The 25,888-nt window shown below is 34.5% G+C and overlaps 2 protein-coding genes across 16 annotated transcripts; one reads left to right on the top strand and one right to left on the bottom strand.

Moving 5' to 3' along the window:
- Window positions 1-8,047: 8,047 nt before the first annotated feature.
- LOC113733139 (probable hexosyltransferase MUCI70) lies at window positions 8,048-15,726 on the top strand. Of its 15 annotated transcripts, none has more exons than XM_072081119.1 (9): window positions 8,048-8,352; window positions 8,627-8,663; window positions 12,549-12,629; window positions 12,939-13,016; window positions 13,118-13,335; window positions 14,064-14,137; window positions 14,213-14,479; window positions 14,619-14,803; window positions 15,331-15,726. In XM_072081119.1, the coding sequence occupies exons 3-9, from the start codon at window positions 12,566-12,568 to the stop codon at window positions 15,582-15,584; spliced, it is 1,140 nt and encodes a 379-aa protein (XP_071937220.1). In that variant the 5' UTR covers window positions 8,048-8,352; window positions 8,627-8,663; window positions 12,549-12,565; the 3' UTR covers window positions 15,585-15,726. The 15 variants fall into 15 exon arrangements, with proteins under 15 accessions (XP_071937220.1, XP_071937224.1, XP_071937226.1 ...); XM_072081122.1 differs by having other exon boundaries at window positions 8,049-8,352; window positions 13,118-13,329; XM_072081123.1 differs by having other exon boundaries at window positions 12,955-13,016; window positions 14,064-14,479.
- Window positions 15,727-16,443: 717 nt separating this feature from the next.
- LOC113733138 (NAD-dependent malic enzyme 59 kDa isoform, mitochondrial) lies at window positions 16,444-25,547 on the bottom strand. The gene is made up of 20 exons (XM_027259318.2): window positions 25,393-25,547; window positions 25,136-25,306; window positions 24,298-24,394; window positions 23,464-23,582; window positions 23,208-23,375; window positions 22,364-22,492; window positions 21,964-22,024; window positions 21,586-21,689; window positions 21,418-21,501; window positions 21,194-21,300; window positions 20,981-21,074; window positions 20,549-20,662; window positions 20,273-20,338; window positions 19,795-19,867; window positions 19,624-19,710; window positions 19,296-19,350; window positions 19,136-19,207; window positions 18,071-18,133; window positions 17,371-17,485; window positions 16,444-16,783 (listed from the first exon to the last, which is right to left on the bottom strand). The coding sequence occupies exons 2-20, from the start codon at window positions 25,289-25,291 to the stop codon at window positions 16,712-16,714; spliced, it is 1,836 nt and encodes a 611-aa protein (XP_027115119.1). The 5' UTR covers window positions 25,292-25,306; window positions 25,393-25,547; the 3' UTR covers window positions 16,444-16,711.
- Window positions 25,548-25,888: the final 341 nt, after the last annotated feature.

The raw sequence follows: 25,888 nt of genomic DNA, 5'->3' as shown, positions 1-25,888 counted from the left end.
GATGGCATTATTTAACTGAAATTGGAGCGAGATAAGCTTTAGTGTGCATTGAGGACCAGAATAGTCTTCGTACTTTGCATGAGTAGGATTATTTCCAGATAAGCACAATTTTGACAGGAAATCTTTAATTTTTTTGTGCGAGAAAGAAAAAAAGATACAGAGACTGCCTGCATATAATTAATTACCAGAAAACGAGTTTCTTTTCTTACTCATCTGTACATGTTCTTACTATTTATAGTTTTCATGTTTGACGGGTAGAAACCTGTTGAAAGTTTTTCCATGCGAAAAAGATAGAGAGTATAATTACCATAGAAGCAGCTTGACTCACAGACACTTTTCAACATAATTGGAAAACTGTAACAAGATTTGGAGAAAATATTTATGATTTTGGATTGTTGTGCATCTGCCACTCTTTCAGTGGAGAGTTAATTAATAGTAGATAAGTGATTTTTTTCTTTCTAGTTTCTTCCCCTCCATAGTTTTTACCAAATACTAAAAAAGGAAACATGAAAAACGAAGTGGTAAATGCTTAGTCCAACGTGTACAGTGCGTATATATGCATAGCCAAATAATAGACTAAGAGTCTAGATCAACACGTATGAAATTTGATATAGTACCGTCGACATAGACTTTAGCATGTAAAAATATGGATAAATGGTCCTCACTTAGTTAGCTTCTTCCATTAAACCATAAGATACAAACCAAGGAAACTTTAAGTACAAAGGCAAGTGGGAGTTGATCGTCTGAAGCAGGAAGAGGCAAAAAGATATGGAGACTGCCCTGCAGACTGGAATATGTTTCATTTCCAATAGTAATAATGGATGTGATGGGATGCAAGCTGCATGTTTATAGCTTGAGATCCATCGACATAATTTGGATACAGTGGTCCTAAATCCTAACTTATTTGTCAAACATATTTATAGTACTAGCGTCTTCCATTTTAGCCATACGATGAAACCCCAGAAAGGAAGGCTTAATTAACTACAAAAACGACTAGAATATTGCAGAAGTGGAAGATGATCATTTGAACCGGCAAGAGTCAAAAAATAGAGATATGGACACTGTAATACGTTTTCTTTTCCAATAATAATGATGGATGTGATGGGATGCGATTTGCATATTTATCTTCAGCTTCATCGACAAGCAAACGATCAGCTAACTGTTAGCTCAAATGCTGATTCTCGGCTTGCATTCATGGGTAAACATTTATTTTATTGTAACACGTATGTTCTGATCCTAATGATACATAACAGCCCAAACCTAGAGATTATTTGTGAACAAAATATTTGTCCTTAAATTCGGATGGTATCCAAATTAACGATAAGAATAATATATGTAGTCTATCCCACTTAAATGCTATAATTTGAACTATTTCTCATCTTTAATTACATGTGTTGTGTCAATTTTTTGAATAGTTTCTGGGCAGGATCAATGTTTTCAGAATCGGATCGGACCGGTTGGTTTGACTGATTGGAACGCGACCTAGACATACCACCAGTCCGGTCTAGTATCAAACCCAGAAGTTAATGAAAAATTGCTAGAAACCGGTCGAACCATATGAACCGCTAAAAATCATACAAATTGTAACGGGGCGGTTTTTAAATTTTCAAACAAAATGTCAAGAATGAAGCTGTTCAAATTCAAACCTGGATCTCCATGTTCACATAAGACAATCTTACCACTAGACCACAATCATAGGACAAATTCAGTCCTGAGAATTCTACTTAACTTGACTAAAAAATAGATTAAAAAAATGAAACCCTAACATTAAGAAAGAAACAGCAGACACACTTTTCTTTCAATCCATCACTTTCTCGGCTTTAGGCTTCAAGGCCAACGGCTCCTCCAGTTCTCCTCTTGAATTTTTTTTTCAATTTTTTCTTCTTAACCCTTTCAAACCCAAATATCCACAACAAGATTTTCTCAAGCCTTCACCATTATTATCAGGCTATCATCTTTAGCAGATTGTAGACAAGTTGAAAATTTCAACTTTCACAAGATATTTGAGACTCAAGAGCTTTTCCTGTTTTCCATCGTCTTAGTAAGTTTAATTTTTCCCTTTTCAAGGTTTTTGTTTTCTAATTATTATCTTTAGCCGATTTTTTTTGCATTTTCTTCTTTTTTCCCCCAATTTTCATTCGTTTCCCCTAATTTTTGTTTTATTTTTATTTGATTAATTAAGGATGAAATTATTAATCATTAATTATTTTGCAATCATATTTGGAGAAGCTATTTTTTGGATGAAGTATCAATTTAATAAAATTAGACATGGATGAAGTATCAAATTAATAAATTTTGTATCAATGATTGTTTTGTTTTTTCTATGTTGTTTATTGTGTTTTTATTGCTTTTTCTATGCTGAAGTAATTAGTCTACCGAATGCTCATTCATCTTGAATTTTATAGGTTTCACTGAAGTAACAAAATTAAAGACATGTTAAAGTTGATTTGTGAAAGTTAAACAAAAGCTTAAAAAAAAGTGCCAAATGATTTGTAATATAACATGTTAATTAGTGATGTTTAGTAGCAATTTATTTTTTATGTGTTTGGTTGTATCCTTGTTTTTCAAAATTTTTTGGTTTTTTTTTGAGTTTGAGCAATTAGATTTATATTTTTATAATAAAATTTTAACTTTTTCAGGTTAAGTTGATGAAATTGTAAAGGTGGTGTTGTTGCTTATCATGCCACTGATGGAAGTTTGTTATTCAAATGGTTTGTCTTGAATATGAGTTGGACTCTTTTATAGACTTTTTTAAGGATTGTAAAAGAATTTCATATTTATTTTTGTAATTTTATTTGTGATAATTAGTGAACATTTGGATTGTATCTATTTATGTTTGTAATGAATTTATGAAAACTTGTGGTGAATTATGATATTTTAATTATGTTTATCATTCTAGGTTTTATGTATAAGTTTTAAGAAATTTGTTATTATCTCAACTTAAATTTAGTTATGTTGGTGAATGCATTTTAGAAACTTAAGTTATCAATAACCATATTAAATTGTACATTAGCCGTCAAGTTCAAGTGTAGAATGAAGACCTGTGAAGTACTTAACACTAAAGTTGCAAAAAAAAAAAAAAAAAAAAAAAAAAGTAGAAAACCGGTGAACTGACCGGATCAGTTGGACCTCAAACCGACCCCCTCTTCGATTCGCTGACCGATCCGAGTTTAAAAACATTGGGCAGGATAGGTTATGGGTATATCAACAAGTATGTCTGCAGACAAGGAAAAGTTGGTTTTTGAGCTTACTGTAGGATCAATGTGCTCTGGCATCAACAACGCAGCTTGAAGAATGAGGGCAGCATTGGAACTTGGAAGGGGTTAAAAGAAAGTCTAATGATATTAGCATGCTAAAATAAACATGATTTGTTATACAACAAGCACATTTTGTACCAAAAAAAAAACATAAACAAACACTTGATAAAAAAAAAAAGGTTATTTGTAAAAATACGGGTTAAAGAAAGAACATAGGGGGGCACATTTGCTCGCAAGTCGAATTTCATTAGGGACACATTTGATCTATTTTTTTTTTCTCTAGATGTGATAATACATGATTTTGACAAAATCAATAACTTTTTAGGAGCACATTCGCCCATTTGGTAGCATTTTTTGAGATTTTTCTGAAGCCTTTTGGTCCTAGTAATAAACACTCCAATTCTTCTTAGATAATATTTTGTATTCAAATCTTTATCCTGTTATAGAATTGATCCGATTTGACTTCAGATTAATCGAAACCCAAAATGACTATTTGATACTAGAAGATTATACATCAAAAAATTTATTTTGTAAAATGTACATCCCAAATTAGGGGGCCTCAAAGTGACTATTAAAGTTTATACACCAAACCCCCTTTTGTTGCTGCATGTACATCCCATATGACAAAATAATTATTTGATGTACCAATGATTAACGCCCTTGTGCCCTGGCGGAAAAATCACAAATGACAAATATATATATATATATATATATATATATATATATATATATATATACTAGGGGGGAGTGCCCGCGCATCTCGCGGGTGTTTGGTCCCTGTGGGAAAGAAGATTTTTTTGTTGAACAAACAATAGCACATTGTGAGAAGAAATAAAATTTAGTATGAAAAGATAAACGATATAATCAATCAATTCACACAGCGTTACAATAAAACTGTGTCAAATTGAAGGTCGTTGATAATGCAGAAAGGCAGAGCAACACAGAAAGCTAACCTTATTCTAAAATCCCCACCGAGAGCTCTTACTTACTGTTGCTCCAAACCTATAAGATTATAACCAACTCAGACCAATTGGGGTTAGGCAACGCGATAAGAGTTGCTAATTGTAGGTACTAAGAACACACTGACAAAATTAAGAGAGGAACTGAAAAATTTGGGAGGGGGTGAAATCTAACCTCACGCTGAACCACCAGGAGTAGCTGGGACTGAAGAGCATTCTGAGCTGATTAGTATGAAGTCAGGTAGAATTATCCCAATCCTAGAATGCGAACAAGGATAAACTGATAATCAACTGTTTAGGCATTAACATACCAATGGTTCGGCAATTAAATTGGGTGTAATTAATGACGAAATAATAGGTAATTTCAGAGTTGAGATTGGATGGAAGAGAAAACAATGAGGCAAATCGTTGTAGACAAAGACAAAAAGGGAAAACTTAACTCCTGAAGTTGAAAGGGGATAAACTGACCAACGTTTGTGGCTCATAAATGCAGATTATAAATGATAGAAAAATGGGTTCCTACCATTGATAGAGAAATCGTTGGCTCATTTCCTAAATCCGATTGCCATGCAAATGTTTCAGACAAAACAACATCTCAAACGGTTATCTGTGGCTGAAAAGGGGAATTATTGATAGTTAAGAGATATTCCGGTAATTACACCAACACACAAGCATATATGGGTTGTACAAAATGCAAAAACGGTTGCACACTAATTACACATTCTATCAATACCCAGATGGCTCATCAATGACAACTTTAAATGTATTAAAATGGGGTCATTTCAGTAAACATACCAAAATACATGCTTCCTTAACTTGTACCTAAAAGTTTTAAACTAATACACAACATTTCACATTCCCAGAAAGCCCCCACCTATGCGGTTGAAATTCAATCTATTCTTTGACCAAAACTCAATCTTATACTCCCTCCGTCCCATTTTGTTAGTCTTGTTTTCCTTTTTCGCCTGTCCCAAATTGTAGTCCACTTTCCCATTAAGTAATGTAGTAATCTTTCAAATTGTCTAAAATACCCTTATTAAATATCTTGTTATTAATACATTGTTATTAAATACTAACCCACTACATTGAATACATTGAGCTTTTCCAATACATAGATAAATGAAAAGTCTATCTTTGTTATTCTTTGAAATTTATTTATATCAGGAGGGAAACAAATAATGCCATCATTATTTACAAAATCATGAGTGAAATTTTGAAAAACCATCCATATTCTCACAATTTTTCTGATGAAACACCAACAAAATAATACGATCTCATCTCAACGAGTCAAGAATGTGCACAAGTTGTCTTTGAAATGCAGAGGATTTTTTTGCCCAAGTTGAAATCGGTGAAGCCATCAATTGACGTAAATGTTCCATCACAAGAAGATACTTTTGCTCCTACAACTGAAGAGCATGAATCTACTTTTTCTCAAGTGCAAGAATATTTTCAGCCCAAGTTCAAATCGGTGAGACCATTATTGGATTTAAATACTCTACCAAAAGAAGATGGCTATGTATCTGCTTCTCAAGAACGTAAGCGTGTTGTTTCTCAAATGTTGAATCCACTATTGGCGGATGATTGAAAATGAAATGGAGTATTAGGCGCCTGAAATGGATTATGAAATGGAGTATTAGCCGCAACTGATATTTATTGGCACTATTGGCGGTAATTGAAACAATCAGGGTGCACTATTGGCGGTAACTGATATTTATTGGTACCATTAGCTGTAACTGATATTAATTGGCACTCTTCGTGATTAGCATAAGGGTATTTTAGGAAATTATTAATCTAAATTTATGTTTCCAACCAAATTAATTACACTTTCTTAATCTGTGTGAAAAAAAAATCAAGACTAACAAAATGGGACGGAGGGAGTATAGTATAAGGATCATAGTTATTAAACCCGGCCCGGCCCGGCGGTCGAACCGGTCAAACCGGTGGACCGGTCATTAGACCGGGCCGGGTTTGGAATCAGATCGTTTGTACAAAGAGACCGTTGACTTAGTCAATAACCCGGCGGTCGAACCGGATTAAACCGGAAACCCGGCCGGTTTTGGCCGGTTTTGTCACTAACCGGATTTTGTGGAAAAATTATATTGCTATTGTTGGAACTCGAACTTCGGACCTCTGCCCCAACACTACCGCCTGCTTACCACCAAACTACTTCCAAATATGTTGATATAGTAGCTTTATTATGATATATAAATGGTTTTTCAATTCTATCTTTTTTTCTCTAAAACAAATTTATTTGGAATCTTTTAATAAAAATTTATTACCCTCCAAACTCTATAAGTTATAAAATGGATTCCAAAAATAACATATTACATGATTCATTTAAAGACAAATATTATTTTTAATAATTTTTTACACTTAAAATTCATAAATAAGCTAGATAATTACACTAAATATAGATAAAATTTTACACTTGAAGTTTGGTATATTAATAAATAACTTTATATTTGATTGATTCTTATATGAATTAATTATTTTATAACAAATTAAATTAAATGAGCTTTTGTTATGGCATTATTTACTATAATTTATATCATATATCTTATATAAATAATTATGAAAATATAATATTTAAATATATGTAGTGACCCACCGGTTCAACCACTCACCCACCGGTTCAACCAGTAACCCGTTGACCCACCTCCTTCGCCGGGTTCCTTCCCGGGTTGGGTTTAATAACTATGATAAGGATATATAGACACACACTACTAGAGGAGCGCATAAGAGCTCTAGAACTATTTAAAGGGGAAAATCATCTAAACCAGCGATGCAATAAGACACTCTTAAGATTTTTTCTTTTTTTTTTTAAGGCAGGAAAGGGGGTTTTAAAACCCCTGGCGAGAGAGAGAGATATATCTCTTCTCTAACTACATAAGGCGTCGAAGGTCTTGCTACAGTGATTTCGCTGGTTATTTTGTAATTTGGCTGTTCGATTTGTCCTTCTTTGCCCTGTGGTCCAATATGTAGCCGTCAACGTCCTCTGCTCTCAATCTGTGCCCGTGAAGGTGTGAAGCTCCAGTTACAAGTTATAAATCAATTGTCCGGCTTTGTTCTATTAAATCAAGCCCTCTTCATTATTAAATTAAAGCTGCTCACTTGTTCGATTAAAGGTATTGCGTCGCTTTGTTCCATTAAATCAACCTCTCTCAATTATTAAATTAAAGCTATTGTGTTTTTAGATTGAGTAGCATAGCATAAATGTGCTCAATACAAAGTGATAATTAGTTGTGTGCCTTATTAAATTAAATCTAATTAGAGCTTTTGTGTATAAGATTGATCTCTCAATTATTAAATTAAAGCTACTCAATTATGAAATTAAAGCTATTGCATTTTCAGATTGAATAGCATAACATAAATGTGCTCGATACAAAGTGATAATTAGTTTTGTGACTTATTAAATTAAAGCTAATTAGAACTTTTGTGTATAAGATTGATAATATTTGTTAGCTATTGTTAGCTTTAAGATTGAATATCATAATATAACGTATATGTGCTCAATACAAAATGATAATTAGTTGTCTACCTTATTAAATCCATTAAATTAAACTCTCTCGATTATTAAATTAAAGCTACTCATCAGATCTTACATGGTTCTTCTTTGTTCCTTTCACATTACGTGGCGCAATTCTCCTTTGAGTGTGTCAAATTTTGCCTGACGTGTTGCATGGTTACAAATTACACAGTCAAATTTTCCCTTACGTGTTGCATGCTTACAGATTACACCTTGCAGATTGCACTGGGTCAAATTTCATCTTACGTGCTTACAGCTTACGCATTACAGCTATATTTGGTTCGTTCGGTGATTACAGATATGCTTGCTTCGTTTGGTTCTTTTATCATAGTGGACTTGCAATCATTACGTGGATTTAATGCATGCATGTGCTTGCTTTTACCAAAGCACAGGCTCTTTGTATAGTTAAGCACTCTGTGTGCTATATCTACATTAGCTTTTCCACCGTCAGTTTCTTTGCTTTGACTTTCTCTACGTGCATACCAGCAACTATTATAATGTTTTAGAGATGTTTCTCTTTTGTCCTGCGTCTTTCTGTTAAGCCTCCATCTTGTGCCAGCTTTTGGTGATTTTTGTTTCCAGTTTCCTCGTTCTCGCTCGCTTCAATCAGGTGCTGCCTGTTTTCCTTTACTGTATTTCTCCACTTTTGCGCCTAATATAGCTGTTTATTACGTTGTTCCTTCGCTGAACTTTTTGCTCTTTCACTGTGTTTGTTTATTTTTGTTTCGTATGCTTCAGATTATGCTTTTATCATTTTCTCTTCCCCATCATTTCCATTTCTTTGTTGCAAGTTTTTAGTTTGCATGGACTCTGACTTTTCTTATGTTAGCTGCTTCCATGTTATATTTATCTTTTCTGTGATCTTATCGGTTTATTCCATGCAGCTCAGCTCAACCATCCTATTCGAAGCTTATTGTTCAGGTAAAGCAATCTCTCTTTTACTTATTTGTTCCTCATCTGCTTAGTGCTTAGCCTGTTCTACTTCGTTGTGTTTTATTTTCTATGTTTGTTATCGTTTTGCTTATTAAATGGTAATCATCTCTTTCATTCACGCTTGTTTTGTCTCCTCCAAGAAACTTTAGATGATTTATGATTGTGATTGTTGGATGTCATGGATAACAGAATTTTCTTAATTTTAGCTACAATTGCATATGGGTCGGAAACGTAAATTTTCCTCAGAAGATAAGAAAAATATCTATATGAGTCAATATTCTAACTCTCAATCTATATTACATCAAAAACTAAACTAAACAGTTTACATTCCAGTTGGATGTAAAACAAAAAATTGTACTTTTTGTTTACGAATCATAGCAGCTTTCTAGAATTTTGTTCTGTACAAATAACAACTAACTTTTGTATTAAGCTGCAATTCCCAATGATCATGTATATATAAAAAACGCATGGTTTCTACTTTCCTGTTTATAATCCATCTCTTATACAAACATCTTCTTTACAAAAAAACCATCAGTTAACACTCACCAACAAGATAATATGGGCACCCCGCGACACCCGCGGGGTCCAACACCTAGTATATCTCTAACTACATAAAGCGCCGAAGGCCTCGCTACAGTGATTTTCGCCGGTTATTTTGTAATTTCGGTGTTCATTTTTTCTCTTTTGTCCGCTGGTGCAATTCTCCATCCACGTCCTCTTTTGTCCGCTGCTTCAATTCTCCTTCCACTCCGGTTATTTTGTAATTTCAGTGTTGATTTTGTCCTCTTTTGTGCTGGTCTCTTCGTAATTTCCCTATCAATTTTGTACCTTGTGGTCTTTAGATGTCATCTCATTTAATTATTGTTTCTTTGGTTTTGTTTGTTCCAGTTGCTACCTTCCATTCCCAAGTGCAGCACGAATTTTTAGGGCTATACAAATCTATATATATTATTGCATCCTATTTGTGTGCCTTTATCTATATATATATATATATATATATATATATATATATATATATATATATATATATATATATATATATATATATATATTTATTTATTTATTTATTTATTTATTTATTTATTTATTTTCTCCAAAATATATATATCGACAAAAATAATGATTTTCTGAAAAATATATATATATTGACAGAAATTTTGTGCATATCTAATAAATATAAATCAATTGTGCCACTTTGTATTAGCTTCCACTAATACGACCAATTGTTTTTAAAAATATAGGATAATTTCCCTCTATTTCAAAAATGTTACTTCGATAATATTTGTTAACTACTGAATTATTAACTTAAAGCTTTTGCATTTTAAGATTGAGTAACATAACATAAATGTGGTCAATACAAAGTGATGATTAATTGTGTGCCTTTTTATATATATTTATTTTCAGCAAAATATATATCGACAAAAATATTGATTTTCTGAAAATTATATATATATATCGACAAAAATTTTGTGTGTATCTAATAAATATAAATCAATTGTGCCACTTTGTATTAGCTTGCATTATACAACTAATTGTTTTTAAAAATACAAGATAATTTCCCTCTATTTCAAAAATGTTACTTCGATAATATTTCAAAATTTAAAAATATAGCACTGAAAACCAAAATAAAAAAGACAAACTTTTTTCTAAAACTATAAAAAAATATAACCAAACAACTAGAAATTTACATACAAATACTTAAAACCGAACTCCTATATGTATAGCAAAAATATACATGATACAACTCAAAAAAAAAAATATCGCACTGACACATGAATCACAAGACAAATAGTAACACCACAAATATAACAAACAAACAAAACTAGAAAAGATAGACACGATAAAACAATATTAAACAATCTTACAAGCTCAAATAAAATATTAAATATACATATATATATATATACACGTGTTTAAATAAATAAATAATAAAAATATAACAAACAAACAAACAAAACCCCAAAAAATATAAACAATAAAAAATTAAACCATTATATCTCCTAAAATAAAATACTAAACACACACGCATATATATATATAGATATCCACACATATTACAAAATATATCGTATACCTATATATATATTAATACAAAATTCAGTACAACTTTGAGTACCATAAAATAAGTCACATAAACATCAAACAGTAAATATTTAAAAATTCTACTGTAAATTACAGTGATTAAACTCTATAATTTTCATGTGCAATCATTTCTATTTCTTATAAAAAAAATTTATATGCATCACCTTACTTTCAATAATATCCATTTAGTACTAACCTATTAATATAAAATCTCTTAGCTCTCAAAATTAATATTATCCTTTACTTATTCAGATTCTATTAATTAAAAAAATACAGCTCCCATCTATTTCAATTACATTCATTCATAACTAAATCAATATCATCTTTACTTATAGAAAAAAAACCCACTTAATGAATAAACACATATTTTACCAAGCTATAGTATCAAATTATTCTAAATTATTAATTTATCTCATCACACAACACCCAAACTATATCAAAATTGGCCAAAAAATATCTATTATCCATTTATTTTTCAACAAACTTCCCATTCTTTTTCCATAGACTTTTCCACTGCAACAATGCACACTTACTCATCCTAGCTATCCAAATTATGAAAATATCATTATCCTAGAATACATAAACTACCAACACCCAAAGTACAATAAATTATAACACTCTCAATGCAATTCTCCACCTAATTTTCCATCCTATCAACTTTAAAAAATTAATATATATTCCATTAATTTAAATAATATTTACTTATCACTAAATTAAAATAAAAAAAACAAAATTTTTTGAAACCAATATTATCCATCAAATCTGTAGATCGTATTAATTTTAAAAAACACAATACAAACCACATCAATTTTACTATATCTATTTATAAATAAATCAATCCAATATATCACTTCTCTATCCACTATTCCAACTCTATTATCATACAAGATACTCTAAATCTATGTTATTAAATAAATCTTACATTAGCCTAAGTGCACTCTCAAATTAGGATGTATATATAAAAAAAACACATGCCTTTTGCTTTCCTATTCATAATCTATTTCTTGCACAAACATCTTCTTCATAAATAAACCATCAGTTAGCACTCTTACACTAGATACAATAAATACCAATTTCACATCGCTCTACATTTACATATACTATCTCATATTTGCTTAATCTATAATCACTACTATAATATTCAACAAAATAATAATCCTCTATTTATGATTCTTTCTACTTTATTTTATATTCCTCATCACTCAACAACACTATAATATGGGCACCCCGCGATAGCCGCGGGGTCCAATGCCTAGTATATTCTTAATGAGGCCAATGGTTTAAGTCGATTGTATTAAAGTTTGGTAAGCTTAATAGATACAGATCAAATCAATTGATCATTGTTGAGGAGGGCAAATTGAAATATTGACTTCATTTGGGGGCATTTTGTAATTTATCCTTCCTTAAGTAAGGCTGTAAGGGTAAGGAATTTCGTACCACCGCCTTGCCCTGACCTTCCTTTTCCCGGTTCAAATCAAAGATAGGTCAGTGTTTCTTTTTCTTTTGTTTCCTTTCTTTTTTACTTGCCGTGGCTAAAGAGGGCTCTATGTAAAATATGGAAGATAGGAAGGCTACATGCAGTTCGAACCAGTGCAAGAGATTAAGAACTTGAAAACCCTTCAAACGTTTTTTCATTCAAATTCCTCGAAATTCAGACGTTGTCTTTCTTTCTTTCTTTCTTGTTTGAACATATGGTGCTTCACGCGCGGAGCTGGAAGAACTTTAGCCGCGATTTTGCGGCCAGGAGAATGATGTCAAAAGTCGTTCTTTTTCTTGCTTTTGTTGTGGCAGGAATCGTTTGGGCGTCCATGATTCGCATCGCCTTGTACTCTGACACTTGGGCTTGTCAATCACCATTATCTTGCTTCTCTGGTATGGGGATACACTGACAGTTTGATTTTTTTACTTTTGCCATTTTTATTTGCCTTTTTATACTTTCATGCTGTTGAACTTCTATGTTCGTTTTGTGACTGTTTATCCAACTTCCAGTCACTTCAATTTGTTACAAGAAAGATAGATGGGAAATATGCCATGATCGAGTTGCTTGGGAATTGGGACAAGATTTAGTTTGGAGTGATAATTTGACGAGAATGAGAACATTAATTATGCCCTTCTGTTGCCCATATGTATTGTGACATTAATTAGATGTGGCTTCAATTATTTTGGGTTCTTGTGATGCAGTTATTTGGTCGTCTAGGTGTAGCAAGACATCGAATTTCCCAGATATGATGAGGGGATATGCACCTAAGCCACGAAAACGTTAGGATTCTAAGCTGTCTTTCCTTTTGTTTTTGTCCTTCTTTTTTTGATTTGTGGGTATTACTTATTCATAGCTAATATGATTTTGCTATTTTTAATAGGCTGTCCAATTCCTTTTGCAAAAGACCCAGAGGGGTTAGTCCATTCAAAGGTGAGGAGAACTCCTGACCGACTTGTCAAAGGTTTGTCCTATATTATGGAGGATGAGCCTGATGTGAACAACGGATCTCAATCTCTCCCTCCATTTGGTGGTGGAGGGCAGAAGAGATGGTTCGAAAGGGGGGAAAGTTTCAAGCTTAACACTACCATGAAGGTGAAAGTAATAATACTATTCCAATTAACTCCTTGATCTCCACCATTTCCTTGTGTTAAAGCAATAACAAGATTTGGATTTTCTCTTTCTTGCTTGATGGTTACTGGTTTTGTTAAACTGTCTAGCAAGTGACTTTTTTATTTGTGTCTGTGTGTTGTGGTCGGGTTCGTAGAGATGTTATGAATAGAAATAAAGGAGAACTGTACTAAGGCTTCTTGGAAGGAGAAAAAGCGCAATTATCTTGTAAATGGTATGAATAGAGTTGGTGTTCAGATGATTGATTGGTTATCCTCAACTGTATAAAATAGAAAAGGATTAGCTTCACGCACGGCTTGGGATGAGTCTTACATATGTTCTGGTTCTATAGATCTAAATTCATTTCATTATTCCCCAAAAGCTCATAGTTGCAGCTAATTTTCTCACTGGAATCTAGTATAAAATTCGCATATTGCTGTTTGTATACAGTCTATCTTCCTATCCGTTTTGAGCTTGGGAATAAATTAAAAAGGTAAAAGTTATTACCAGATATTTGACCATTTTGTTGCTTGTTTCAGCGTATGTAACACCTTTAAAGCAAGGCTACTGGTGCATATAATGTCAACTAACTAGTGATTTTGTGATTTCAAGCGTGCATACATTTCTATCATCCTTGCCATGTTGGATGGACCAACTTATGGTGCTATATTGTAATCAGGTTGAATAATTATCTTGACTATATATCATTGGCCCTTTAGGTACATTGTGGATTCACTCGAAGTAGTGGTGCAGGAATGACTATAGCAGATATGCGATATGTTAAAGGATGCAAGTATGTTGTCGCATCTGGCATTTTCAATCCGTATAGCATAATTCACCAGCCTACCAATGTTAGCGTCCATTCCAGGAAGCTATTCTGTTTTGTCATGCTGGTGGATGAGAAAATTCTCAGTTTGATGAAATATAGAGAGACTGTAGAAGAAGATATTCATGGGGGATTACGGGCAGGTATATGGCGCTTAATTCCATTGAAGCATTTACCTTATAATGAAACTAGAAGGAACGAAGAGATTTCCAAGCTCTTAATTCACAGGCTGATCCCCCAAGCTCAGTATAGCATCTGGGTCAGTAGCAAAATGGTGCTAGTGGCAGATCCCTTACTTATTCTTGAGAGGTAGTATGTTCTCACATTCTTCCCAAAACGGTCCTTTTTCCTTCCCTAAGCTGTTCCTAGCCACCATAAATGTATATACGTGTACATTTCTCTTCCAAATAGGTTATTAATTTGTTAAAATATTTTATGGAATTCGTAGATATTTATGGCGTGAAGGGCACTCCTTTGCTATTTCTCAGCATGGCTATCATCATAGCATTTATGAGGAGGCTAACGCAAGCAAGCGCAGAAAGAAATATTCTCGTCCCCGCATTGATGCCCAGATGAAGGTATATCAGAGCGAAGGATTAGAACCATGGAGCACGAAGAAAAGGGTCATCAGTGGTAAGCTGCAAATCATCCATTAACGTTTCAGTTATTATTAGTGATTAAATGTTGTTCTAACATATGAGTAAACAGCAAGAGGTTGTCGAAATGCGTTCATTACAGAGATTGTTTGGTTGGGAAAAAAAATTATGCTTTTTAAGACCTTGACCATGCAACGATTTCTTTTGCTGTGCAGCTGCAAGAATGAGTAATATCCAGTATTTGCTTAATACAATAGAAAGGTCTTAGTTTGTCACCTGAGTTAGTTCGCTATTCGCTTTATAGAATCTCTGACCATTGCTATACAGTCGCCGGTGATTAGTTATCCTCATAGAGAAGAACCAAATTACAGTTGCTTTTGATTTGCAAAAATCCTTGTCTCAACTTTGTGTGAGATTGATTTGATTAGAAGAAACTCATATCATGAGAGATAGCAGTCAGTCGCCATGCCTTCTTGGCCTGTATAACTTTCCATTTCCAAAATGTGATAGATTTTTTCTTTGTTGACATTGCCAAGATGCTGATGCATGTCTTTTGATCTGCAGATGTTCCTGAGGCATCAATTATTATACGGGAGCATACCATGCTGAATAACTTATTTAGTTGCTTGTGGTTTAACGAGGTCCACCTATTTACACCTTTGGACCAACTGAGTTTTGGTTATGTTGCGCACAGGTTGGGGGAAGCATTCAAGTACTTCATGTTTCCATTTTGTGAATTCAATTCATTGTTTGAGTTGCATTCCCACTCCTGGGATCGATTCGAAATGCGATTCGGAGGGGAAATCAATGTTGCTTGAAAGATTTCAAGCAAAGGGGACGATTATGAGCTTTTCTCAATGCCTGTCTTTGGTTATCTTTAGATATGAATGGTTCACCTTCACAATGAATGCTGGCCGAGAGTTAACCATATTTAACAGACCATCTTTTGCTTGTCGACCACCCCTGTTTGGCACTTAGTTTTTTATCAAGTTTGTCTGCTATAAGTTTTTTAAAAACTTTAACTACAGTAACCTCAAAAAAATTTTCAAAATTTTTAAACTATACATTTTAAAGTATTCAAAAATTTACACACTTCAAAATTTTTTTTAAAAATTTCTACAGTAAGTTACAGTAAAATTTTAAACAAACACCCAAAAAACTTACTTACCATACGGAGTCAATGTAGTTTTCTAGTTTTCCTGTCAATCGTTGCCAAATCAAGTAACCTCGTAACATTTTACCTCGTAACATTTTACGTTGGTTCACAACACAAACACAATAATTTCTTCAATCAATCCATGATCATGGAGCTAATAGGGAGATGAAACGAAAGGAAACGGAAGCAGATGAAATAGAGGGGAGAGCCATGTAGCATTTACTTTTGTGTGGAGGTTCAAAGTTTCAACTCGCTAAAGTATTATGTGTGTTTACTTTCTCCTTGTGTAAAATAAAGTTGGAAGAACATATTTTAAGCCAGGATTGAATGGATTGTTCTATATCTTCACCTTGCGCGAAGAAAATAGCCCAAACCGGATACAAGGGATGATCCCGAAAGGACCCCCTGTCCCGGCACTAAAAATTTCTTTGATGCGAGGAATTCCATTATCATTCTATTATCAACTGCAGAAAATAGCCCCTTTTTTTTAAAATTATTTTTGGATAGCTAGAATATCTGCCTTGGGCGGGAATAGAGACTTTTTTCCACTTTTGATCCTTACATAAAACTAGTGTACATCATCTATTACAGTAATACAAGAAAAAAATTTTCGTTTGTAACAATAGCTTACCAAAAGAATCAAAATTTGAAGGCATGTGTCTCTCAGCCATCTTTCAATATTTCGCCTATTAGTCCCTTGAGTTTGAATTCTGACTGATACATTTCGCTTCCGAACTTTACATGGTGGGCTGCCAAATATCCCCTCCAAACAATGTATAAAGGAGACGTTCATTTCTCATGAACAAGAGGACTGTAAACAGGATCCCACATATTTCTTTTAACATATTCGACAGTCTCCTCCTGTATCCGATCATATAAAAGCAAGAGTCAGATAAATACAACGGAAAGAAATAGGGGCAAGAATTAGATAAATAGAGGGTATCTTCCAGCGGAGGTATGGGTCAAATGGTTAGCATATGGATAGTTTGTAGAGTACTATCTGTTTAGGTCCCGTCCATTTGCACCCACCTCATAAATGGGTGGAAGTGCATTGCATCAATTTCATCCACAAACCATTTAAGAAAAAGCATTTATAATCCAATTATCAACTTTGACACCTCTCACAAGACTGATCCAACAAAGCGATGGCGATGATTTAGTATCAATTTGGTCAATGGTCCCTGTTGTCATATTTTGTAAATGAGAAATTACCAGAGAGTACATTTTACCTATACAACTTGCTTACAAACTGAATTATGCGGAAATCTGTTAAGAGCTACATGAACTGGCACAAACTTCCTCCAGCTAAATTTGATTAGTGTAAAATCCATTCAAATATGTATAAAACTTCTGAAATAATATTGATGTACGCTTCGATTGACAGATCTCTGAAAACTAGTTTGTCGTCTTTTAACCTGATTGTCAAAAAGGTCAAGAAAACTGCTTACCTTTGACATGCTTACTAGCTCTTTTGTTCCCACATCATGATATCCTTCTGCTAGCTCTTCAGCAACAGCTGCTCGCAAAACTGCTGCTCCAACCTCTGCTGTAATATCCCGAATGCTGCAAGCAGCCCATGAAATCATGAACTCAAAGTATTCAACTACATCGATGAACAGATTAATAGTTTCCAATGCAAACTCCACTTTGTCGTAGCCTATTTTGCCAGGGATAAACAGATTAGTAGTTTCCAGTACTACTTCACTTTTATTGTAGCCTATTTTGCCAGGGCTAAATTTCAAGCGATCTGTAGATACACACTACAACTGTAAATACTGATAAGCTTAATTAGAAAAATTTATTAGCAATGACGACTAAACTGTACATATGCAATTAGATCAATTATGAGAGCCACTTGGTCATCATGGAAGCAAAAAGCCAGTCATTCAGTCATCATATCCCAACATCTGTGAATACAGTAGAAGTTCCATACACAGCTTAGTACGAGGTCAAAAAACAAAGCTTTGCCGAAAACAGAACCTTTTGAATGATTGACAAACTTGCATTCTGGGGGACCTCACTTGCCAATTATATCTTTTCTTTTTTCTTTCATATTAGTTACTTTATAAGAGAGACAGACAAAATATGTGCAGCTTTGATTGCCCACGAAACAGATGAAAATAATTTCCAGGAACCTTTGCAAAATACCTGTCAATAGATGGATACAAGATTCCCCTCTGAATTTCATCATCAGTCATATAAGAAGCAAGGCTGCAGAAGCAAAGGTGTAATAGTTACATGCCCAAAATAACAGGTTTTCTGAGAACAAATTTTCAATTGCAATGTAAAGTAAGGACATGGGTAAATGATAATCTAGAGAAAATAAGATCATATTAAACGTCTGATATTCAAATATCAAAGTGAACTCAAATCTTATATGAGATTCCCTCCCTCTTTCCAATCACCAAAATAAAAAAAGAGCTTAGTTTGCCTAAAAAGAGTTGAATGCCCTTGATTTTCATTCTTTAAACAAAAAATATATAAAAACAAGTCTGATTTTAGAATTTGGCAACAATATAGATAAGGATTTCGACCAAACAGGTTGCAGAAGCTTCTCCACCCAAACACCCCTTAACACCCTAACACCCCCCGGCTCCCCCAGTGAATTAAGCTCATATATAAAAAGCTTCTCCACATATGAGATTTACACGAGTAATTTGGTTGAATGCACGAACTGTCTTGCAGCATTATAGATAAAATGCTTGTAGGACTCTCCCAAAGTCCTGGTAACAATTCAAGCATCAAAACTGAAAAGTTGCAATGACTAAATCCCAAAGAACTAAAAGAAGTGCAGGAGTCTGGATGTTTATAGTGTCAAGTATTAGGAAGCAAACAAGAGCTTTAGATGACAATCATGCAAAGACAATGAACTAAAACTGCAAAGAGGTTCTCAAACTAAATGAACTACCTATTGATTCAAAGTACAAAAACTTCACTAAGCTGCAATTTGAACAAAAGGATAGGCCCGGCTTTCCTCCTTTTCACTTTTATCAACAGAGTTGGTTTTGGCCCCTTGAATTTCTATTTTTGTTAAACAACTAAATGTTTCCAATTGAAGCAAGAAGATGACAATAATGCAAAGAACACTTCATACAAACTTTATCCAGCTTTTACCTTACAATAGGAGCACTGCAGTAAAATACGCTCATCCAGAGCATACGATAAAATGAAACATCAGAAAAAAGAGAAGTTAATTTAAGTATCAATTAATACCATTCTGCAGCTGCTTGCAGCATCCCATCAGTAATAAAGCGAGCACCAGATACAAGAGCTCCCAACCCGATCCTAAATCAGCCCAACACAGAACTTGTAAGAATTTGGCACCCATACGCAAGTATATTTATCATACACAAGTGTAGACATTAGCACATACCCAGGAAACAGGTACATGTTATTTGCTTGATTCACATGGCCAATTTTTCCATTACCTGACAACATAAGCTCATGGTCAGTAAAAAGTTACCATGAAAACACAATCAGCAAAGTAATAGCAGCAAGGATATAAGAATTTAACAGTATTATCAGCTTCAACATTCAGTTTAATGGCTTTGATCATGTAAAAGATGGAATTAATATTTCTCCCACTCTTTAGATATGATGCCTTTCACTTTATTGCTTGAAATGCATTTGCCAAAAAAACTGGAAGCAAATAGGATGCATAACAAGCACTTTGTTCCAAATTAGAATCAAAAGAGTAATACCAAGATCAACATGTTCAAAAGGGCTGCCACTTCCAAAGACTATCTGTTCACCAGCATGCTTGAAAGCATCCCTAGCAGTGCATTCAGCTGCTCCAAAAATGGAAACAACAATTTCTTCAGAATCGCACAGGAAAGTATAACAAGAGGCACCCAGAAGGTCGAGAGACAAACCATTATTGGTAGGATTGGACATTGCAAAAATAGCGGGTTTAATGGAATCAGATTCTCGCATTGCCTTAAGCACCTGATAATTAGGCCAGGAATAAGCTGGTTATATCACAGATATGAATGCACTAATTACATCTCAATACTTTCTTCTGTTATCGCAATACAATGGCATTCTACAGAGTTATACCTTCAGCCGTTTAGTGTTAAATAACCACACATATAATCTGACACCCAAAAGGGTGAGGATTCCATTACAAGGACAACCAGCATCCAGAGATAGGGGAGATTAAATGATAATTGTGACCAAAAGATGGAAAAATGGAATGGGATATAAGACCTATAAAGAGAAACTAATTCAAGTGTGCTAACAGTTCTGAGAACAGAATTGACATCCAACTGCATCTGCCCCCAAGAAAGAACAATACAAGGAAATGATGACCACAATCCAGGTGATAATAAAACTCAGCGGAGAGCTACGCACCTCTTCATTGAAAAGACCTCCAACACCAGACAAACCGAGAAGCACGTGAGGCTTGACCTTTTTGACCTGAACAGAATGAAGTTACATGGAATCTGAATTCATGAAAGAAAGGATGCTGCCCATATTTCTAAGAGAGAGAGAGAGAGAGAGGCTATTACTGATCCGTATTTACCACCACTATCACAATCAAAATCTTGCCAAGAGAAAAGGAAGGATATCTCCTTTTAAAGAGTGTCTCCACTAGAACAGACATTGCATTACAAGTTTAACATTTACCACTTCAATCAGACTTGCTCCCTCTTGAAGTCCAAAGCTCTTGATCTCTTCATGCGTTTTAGCAAATGGAGCAGCTGCTGGATCAATATCATTCCTCTCATTTGTAATTAGACCCTGCATCCATGCAAAGTATTTATTAGACAAGTTTGTACAATTTTTTAACGAAAACAGGATAGTACAAGCTTGTCCCTCTTCCTTTTTTAATCAATTTTTGTAGCCATTTACATTTCAAAGAAGATTTTAGGAGTTTTTTCACTTATTCATTTTTCCTTTTTTTTTCTTTTTCTTCTTCTATCTCTCTCTCTCTCCCGCTGTGGGGAGGGGGGTACACTAAGCAAAGCAAAACCTCTAAGTGAAGCCATTAGGCAAATTAATAGAGCGTTTCATGAAGTAACAAATTACTCAGTGGTAGTCATGTTAGCAGAACCACACATTTTTATCGAGCAGGAAAAAGTGAGGATTTGCCACTGGCCCTGCCATTCTTGAAACAGCCTGCAATGCCATGTTAAGTACACCAAGCCCAGCACTGAAATCCAGGCAAAAGTAAGAGTTTGTAATGCTAAGTTGTCCCAAGCAAACACCCTGCTGTATAACAAACGATTTTACTAAGCAAAAGCAAATCGCCAAGTTGAATTTTGCCATTACCTTCCAGCTCCAACAACAACTATCTTTTGATTTGCAAAATCAGTTAATGGACGACCTTGTGCCCTAACAGTTCCAAGTAGACCAGCCAGTGCAACACCTGCTGTACCCTGCTTAATATGAAAATATGCTGAATTATTCCAGTTTCAGAGAGGACCAGACTAAAAGCATAACATCTCCAATCCAATAATAAGATCTATGCTCAGTATAAATGCCAACTCAGTCACCTGTATGTCATCATTAAACATACAAAACCTTTTCCGGTAGCGTTGCAGTGTTTCAAACGCCCACTTCATTTGAAAATCCTCAAACTGATAGATAGTTCAATCACTGGAAATCAGTATGGCGTCAATAACTGTGTTATAACAAGTCATTCTAAATGAAAAATTTTGGACCTGCACAATAGCCTTTGGCCAACGTGCATGGACAGCTTCCATGAATTCATCAACTACAGATAAATACTCTTCTCCTTCCAACCTTGGTTCTCGCAATCCTAAATCTGCCAAGCTAAAAGAAATTGATTAGCTATTCTGATGATATGCTTTAAAAACCAGATGTAACAGTACTGGCATGGTGAGCTGCTTTAGGAAAGTAAAACTTATGAGTTCTATTTAAGCCTTCAAGGAAGCAAGGCAGTTAATGGTTTGGCCAACAAATAGGAAGCATGAACTACAAACTAAAGTTTTCCGAAATGACGAAAATGGGTTAGAAACAAAGTAGTGAATAAGGATTAATCACAAAATAAGAAGATAACAGTAAACAAATCAACTCACAGAGTCGATCCTTAAGGAGCTTCTGATTGTTAGTACCCACATCCAGCATAACTGGCAATATCTGTCAGAAATTGCATCAGTATATTTATGTAACCCAAAATGGATTCAAAACATGCAAGGCAAAGCACATAATTAAACAGTAAAACACAAGGACTATAAATATCTGTACATACGATATCAGCTCCTTCATAATCACACTAACACTTATGCCAAGATAATTTTCGTCAGGCATTCTAAGATGATAACCAGATCTGTATAACAGATATCTATGTTTTGTATGTGGAGTCAGGGTTTGATATATGTAAGCAACGTAAGAAAACTAGTGAATTCTGTCATGTTTGTATAACCACAAGGCAGGTCATCATGCTAATGCAAAGAAGAAAAATTGAGTAGCACATACTCGTTGTGGATTGATTCCCGCAGCAGCAACATACATATCAAGTTTTCCAATGGGTATACCAATTCCCTGAACTCCAAGGTCACCCAGCCCAAGTATACGACTGCCATCTGTCAGCACAATCATGTCAACCTGGCATGACAGAATAGATTTTGTTGGGTTTTTCTGCCAAAGATATTAGTAGCTTAACCTGGAGCTACAATAAGTGCAATCATGTCAACTTGCTTTAACTGTTCTCATCATTTTCCAAATAAAACCTGAATTACATCTATACCAATCATAATTCAAAGTAAAAGAAGAGCTTTTAATAAAGAGAAACATATTAATATATGACTGAGTATAAAAGAAGTCAATTAACATTTCTTATTGCCAGAAAGAATTCTCAGCAATTATATGAAGCATGTATCTGTTTATCTAATTATTCAGGTTTCAACTTTCAACCAGAAAATCAAGACACTATTGTCCAAGCAGAGTGAAAGAACATATGGCAACAGTATATATGCAACACCTGTGCCATAATCATATAGACTGAATAGTGATTTGAATAAATAATTGACAGGGGAAGACTCTTGTTGCCATTAGTGGTAACCAGCTTCGCTTGTAACCACTAATAGTGCAACAAGGGAATTTCCAACTCTTTTTTAATAACTGAAGTATCAGATAGGATCCCACATGCTGAAATTACAAAAAATTCATGAAAGCAGGTCCTTAGTCCAAAATCTACTCAATATGTCCTCCGCATAGTATTAGCAATGAACAGCCAAACATTACTTAATCTCAAGCATAAAGAGTAAGATTAAAAAAATATATATAGAGCAAATGCTTTTCCCCATGGTTTACACAATACCTCATGAGCAGGCCAGTTATAGATCATGGACATCATCTCTCCCTTGTCCTTGGCACTGAAGTACATTCCACGTGGGCGCCTAAACAACCCAGAATAATTTTGACAAACTAGTCCTACTGTTGGAGTGTATATTACTGGAGCAAAATCTTTAATGTTATTAATGAGAACCTGGAAAGGAATGCAATGGAATTGCTTTAGATGGATCAATATTCAAAATATTTCATTATTGTACTCTCACTATCTGCCATCTACTTACACGATAGTACAATGTCTCATTTCTGTCGTGTAACCTATTCAGGATCCGCCATTTTGATAGAGCTATGAAATCATCTTTCTGTCCCTGAGTATTCTTCTCCAAGGATCGATATGATTCCACTGACAATTAAATCATCAGAATCAAGCTGTTAAACTCTTTTTTTTTCCTACAAAGTTTGATCTATCATAAAAGGTAGCTTTAAGATAAGAGAATATATGAACTATACTATCCATATAAACAACAAATATCAGATTTTACACACTAAGAGAGCTATGAGGAATACAAGTATGAAGTCAACAGATTGGTGAAACTTGTCATTTGAGAAAATTATCAGTAAACCTAATACACTACACTTGTAAAACCAAAACTTTAAATACCTTAAGTGCAATTGCACATCGTTGTGCTTATCCCCACCCAGAACTTTTAAGTAACTCTTTTTCTCTTTGCTGTCTTATTTTTAAATGAAAATTATGTAATTAAAGTGCATACAAAAAATAATGTTTAACAAAATTTTGTTTATGTAAATGCACGATTGTATCCTTTTCAGATCACTCTGTAAAGTGTTTGTACAAGAGCCAAAGGTGGGCTATCGGCAGTCACGAAGATATCCTGTATGCTTAAAGTCTCAGAATTATGCCAAGAGCAGTTACTTCCACTACCCACACAGAAAGGCAAAGGTGGGGGGGGGGGGAATTTTTTTTATTTTTCATATGTTATCATAGATGAAATTGAGTCCTTGAATTTTGTACATTTAAGAAGATTCTTTTAAGTCATTGGCAACCAGGTTCTGGGAGAAAGCGCTCAATAAGAGAGCAAAGCAGGAAAGAAACTTACTGAAACGAGCATACTGCTGTTCAAATGATATGACACGAGGAGGGAGAAGACCGCGGAGACCTAGTCGATCTCTTTCTGTTGCAGGGAAACCTGTATCCTGTTTTATATGATTTTATTAGAGCTGAGCCATACTTTCAAAAATAATGCTATAGGTTATGAAGTCATCATTGAGAAATTCAATATGATGAACATTAAGGACTTCAGAAAACTCTGAGCTGAAGTAGAATGGATTGATCTGGAAAACATATAGGCAATTTGTATGCTTAAGCATCAAAACACATAGGCCTCCTTAAATTCTGTCTCTCACTAAAGCAGTCAGAGGTTAGACCCGGACCTTAACTGCTTATTGATGACTGTCAAAAATTCACAAATAGTGAAAATTAACCCCAAAAAGAAAAAAGGCCTATCAAATTGTGAATAGTTCCACCCGGTCCTTAGAACTGCAATTTACTTCTTTATTGTGCCTCCCAAGTCTATGCCTTTGCTCCTTTTTTCAGAATTTTTTTATCCAAAAAAAAGGGTCTTTGCCAATTGTATTCTTAGGAACACATTAACACAGAAATTCAGGTCTTGCTAAAACAGTAAAATCTTAATTATGAAAAAAAATTAAAGAAAAAAAGAATCAAAGCTTCAGCTCGATAACAACCCCAAAACTCTCAATTCACACGAAGGAAAAGATGCTTCAACTCTCATGCATAGCACATATATGTATATAAAAAGGAGATGCTTAAATGAAATAAAGCTGTGAACTTTAAAATCACATTTCTCAACAACATTAAGAAAAAAAATCCTACAACAGTTATGCGTCAAAAAAATATATTATAACAACTAAATTGACCTTATTAAACCAGGGATCATGAAGAATATCAGCACCACGCTTGTGCACGATACAAGGTCCTGGTATCGATGTCGCAGCTGCCATCGAGAACCTCCGCAAATCGCGGACACTCGACGCCGCGGCAGCAGATCGAGCCACCACTCTCCTCCACATCATTCTTCACCAAGATATCTAAATTCAAAAATAAAATTAAATAAGAAGGAAAACAAATTCTCAATTATTGAACATAAGTAAGTAACTGATAAAATCTTTCTCACTCCTTAGCTTCAATGCGTCTCTTTCACCAACAAATCGATCGAATATTTATAGTCTCATTAGTTCCCAAAGAAGAATACACGGACTCACACAGTAGGCAGAGAGCGTGCATCTGTATTTATAGATTTGATTAATTGAGATATTTTTATATATATATATTTGGCGTGTTTTCACTTTTCACAGTCTTGAAGGGAGCTGAAGCCGTTGACTGTTGAGTACAGATGACGACAAAATGTAAAAAGAGAGACGCGGCGTTGGACCCATGCCTGACCGCTACAATTGCGGGCAAGAAGGGGCTGCAGTGGAACGTCGAATAAAGATGGAGATCGTGAGAGTAATTAATTAAGAAGCTAGGGGGTGGGGTCCAAATTAGGATGCCTAGATTGGCAGGCGGAAGAATGGTTCACTTTACCTTACGCCCTTCAACTAACTTACGGAGTTAGGGTGGCCCCAATTCAGGTTTGAACCAGAATCAAATCGGAATACATTCGATAGTTT

This window comes from Coffea arabica, chromosome 2e, assembly GCF_036785885.1.
Source record: "Coffea arabica cultivar ET-39 chromosome 2e, Coffea Arabica ET-39 HiFi, whole genome shotgun sequence".
In the NCBI taxonomy this organism is placed as follows: domain Eukaryota; kingdom Viridiplantae; phylum Streptophyta; class Magnoliopsida; order Gentianales; family Rubiaceae; genus Coffea; species Coffea arabica.
The sequence above is the reverse complement of the archived record's forward strand: the minus strand, read 5'-3'. Positions and strand labels throughout refer to the sequence as shown.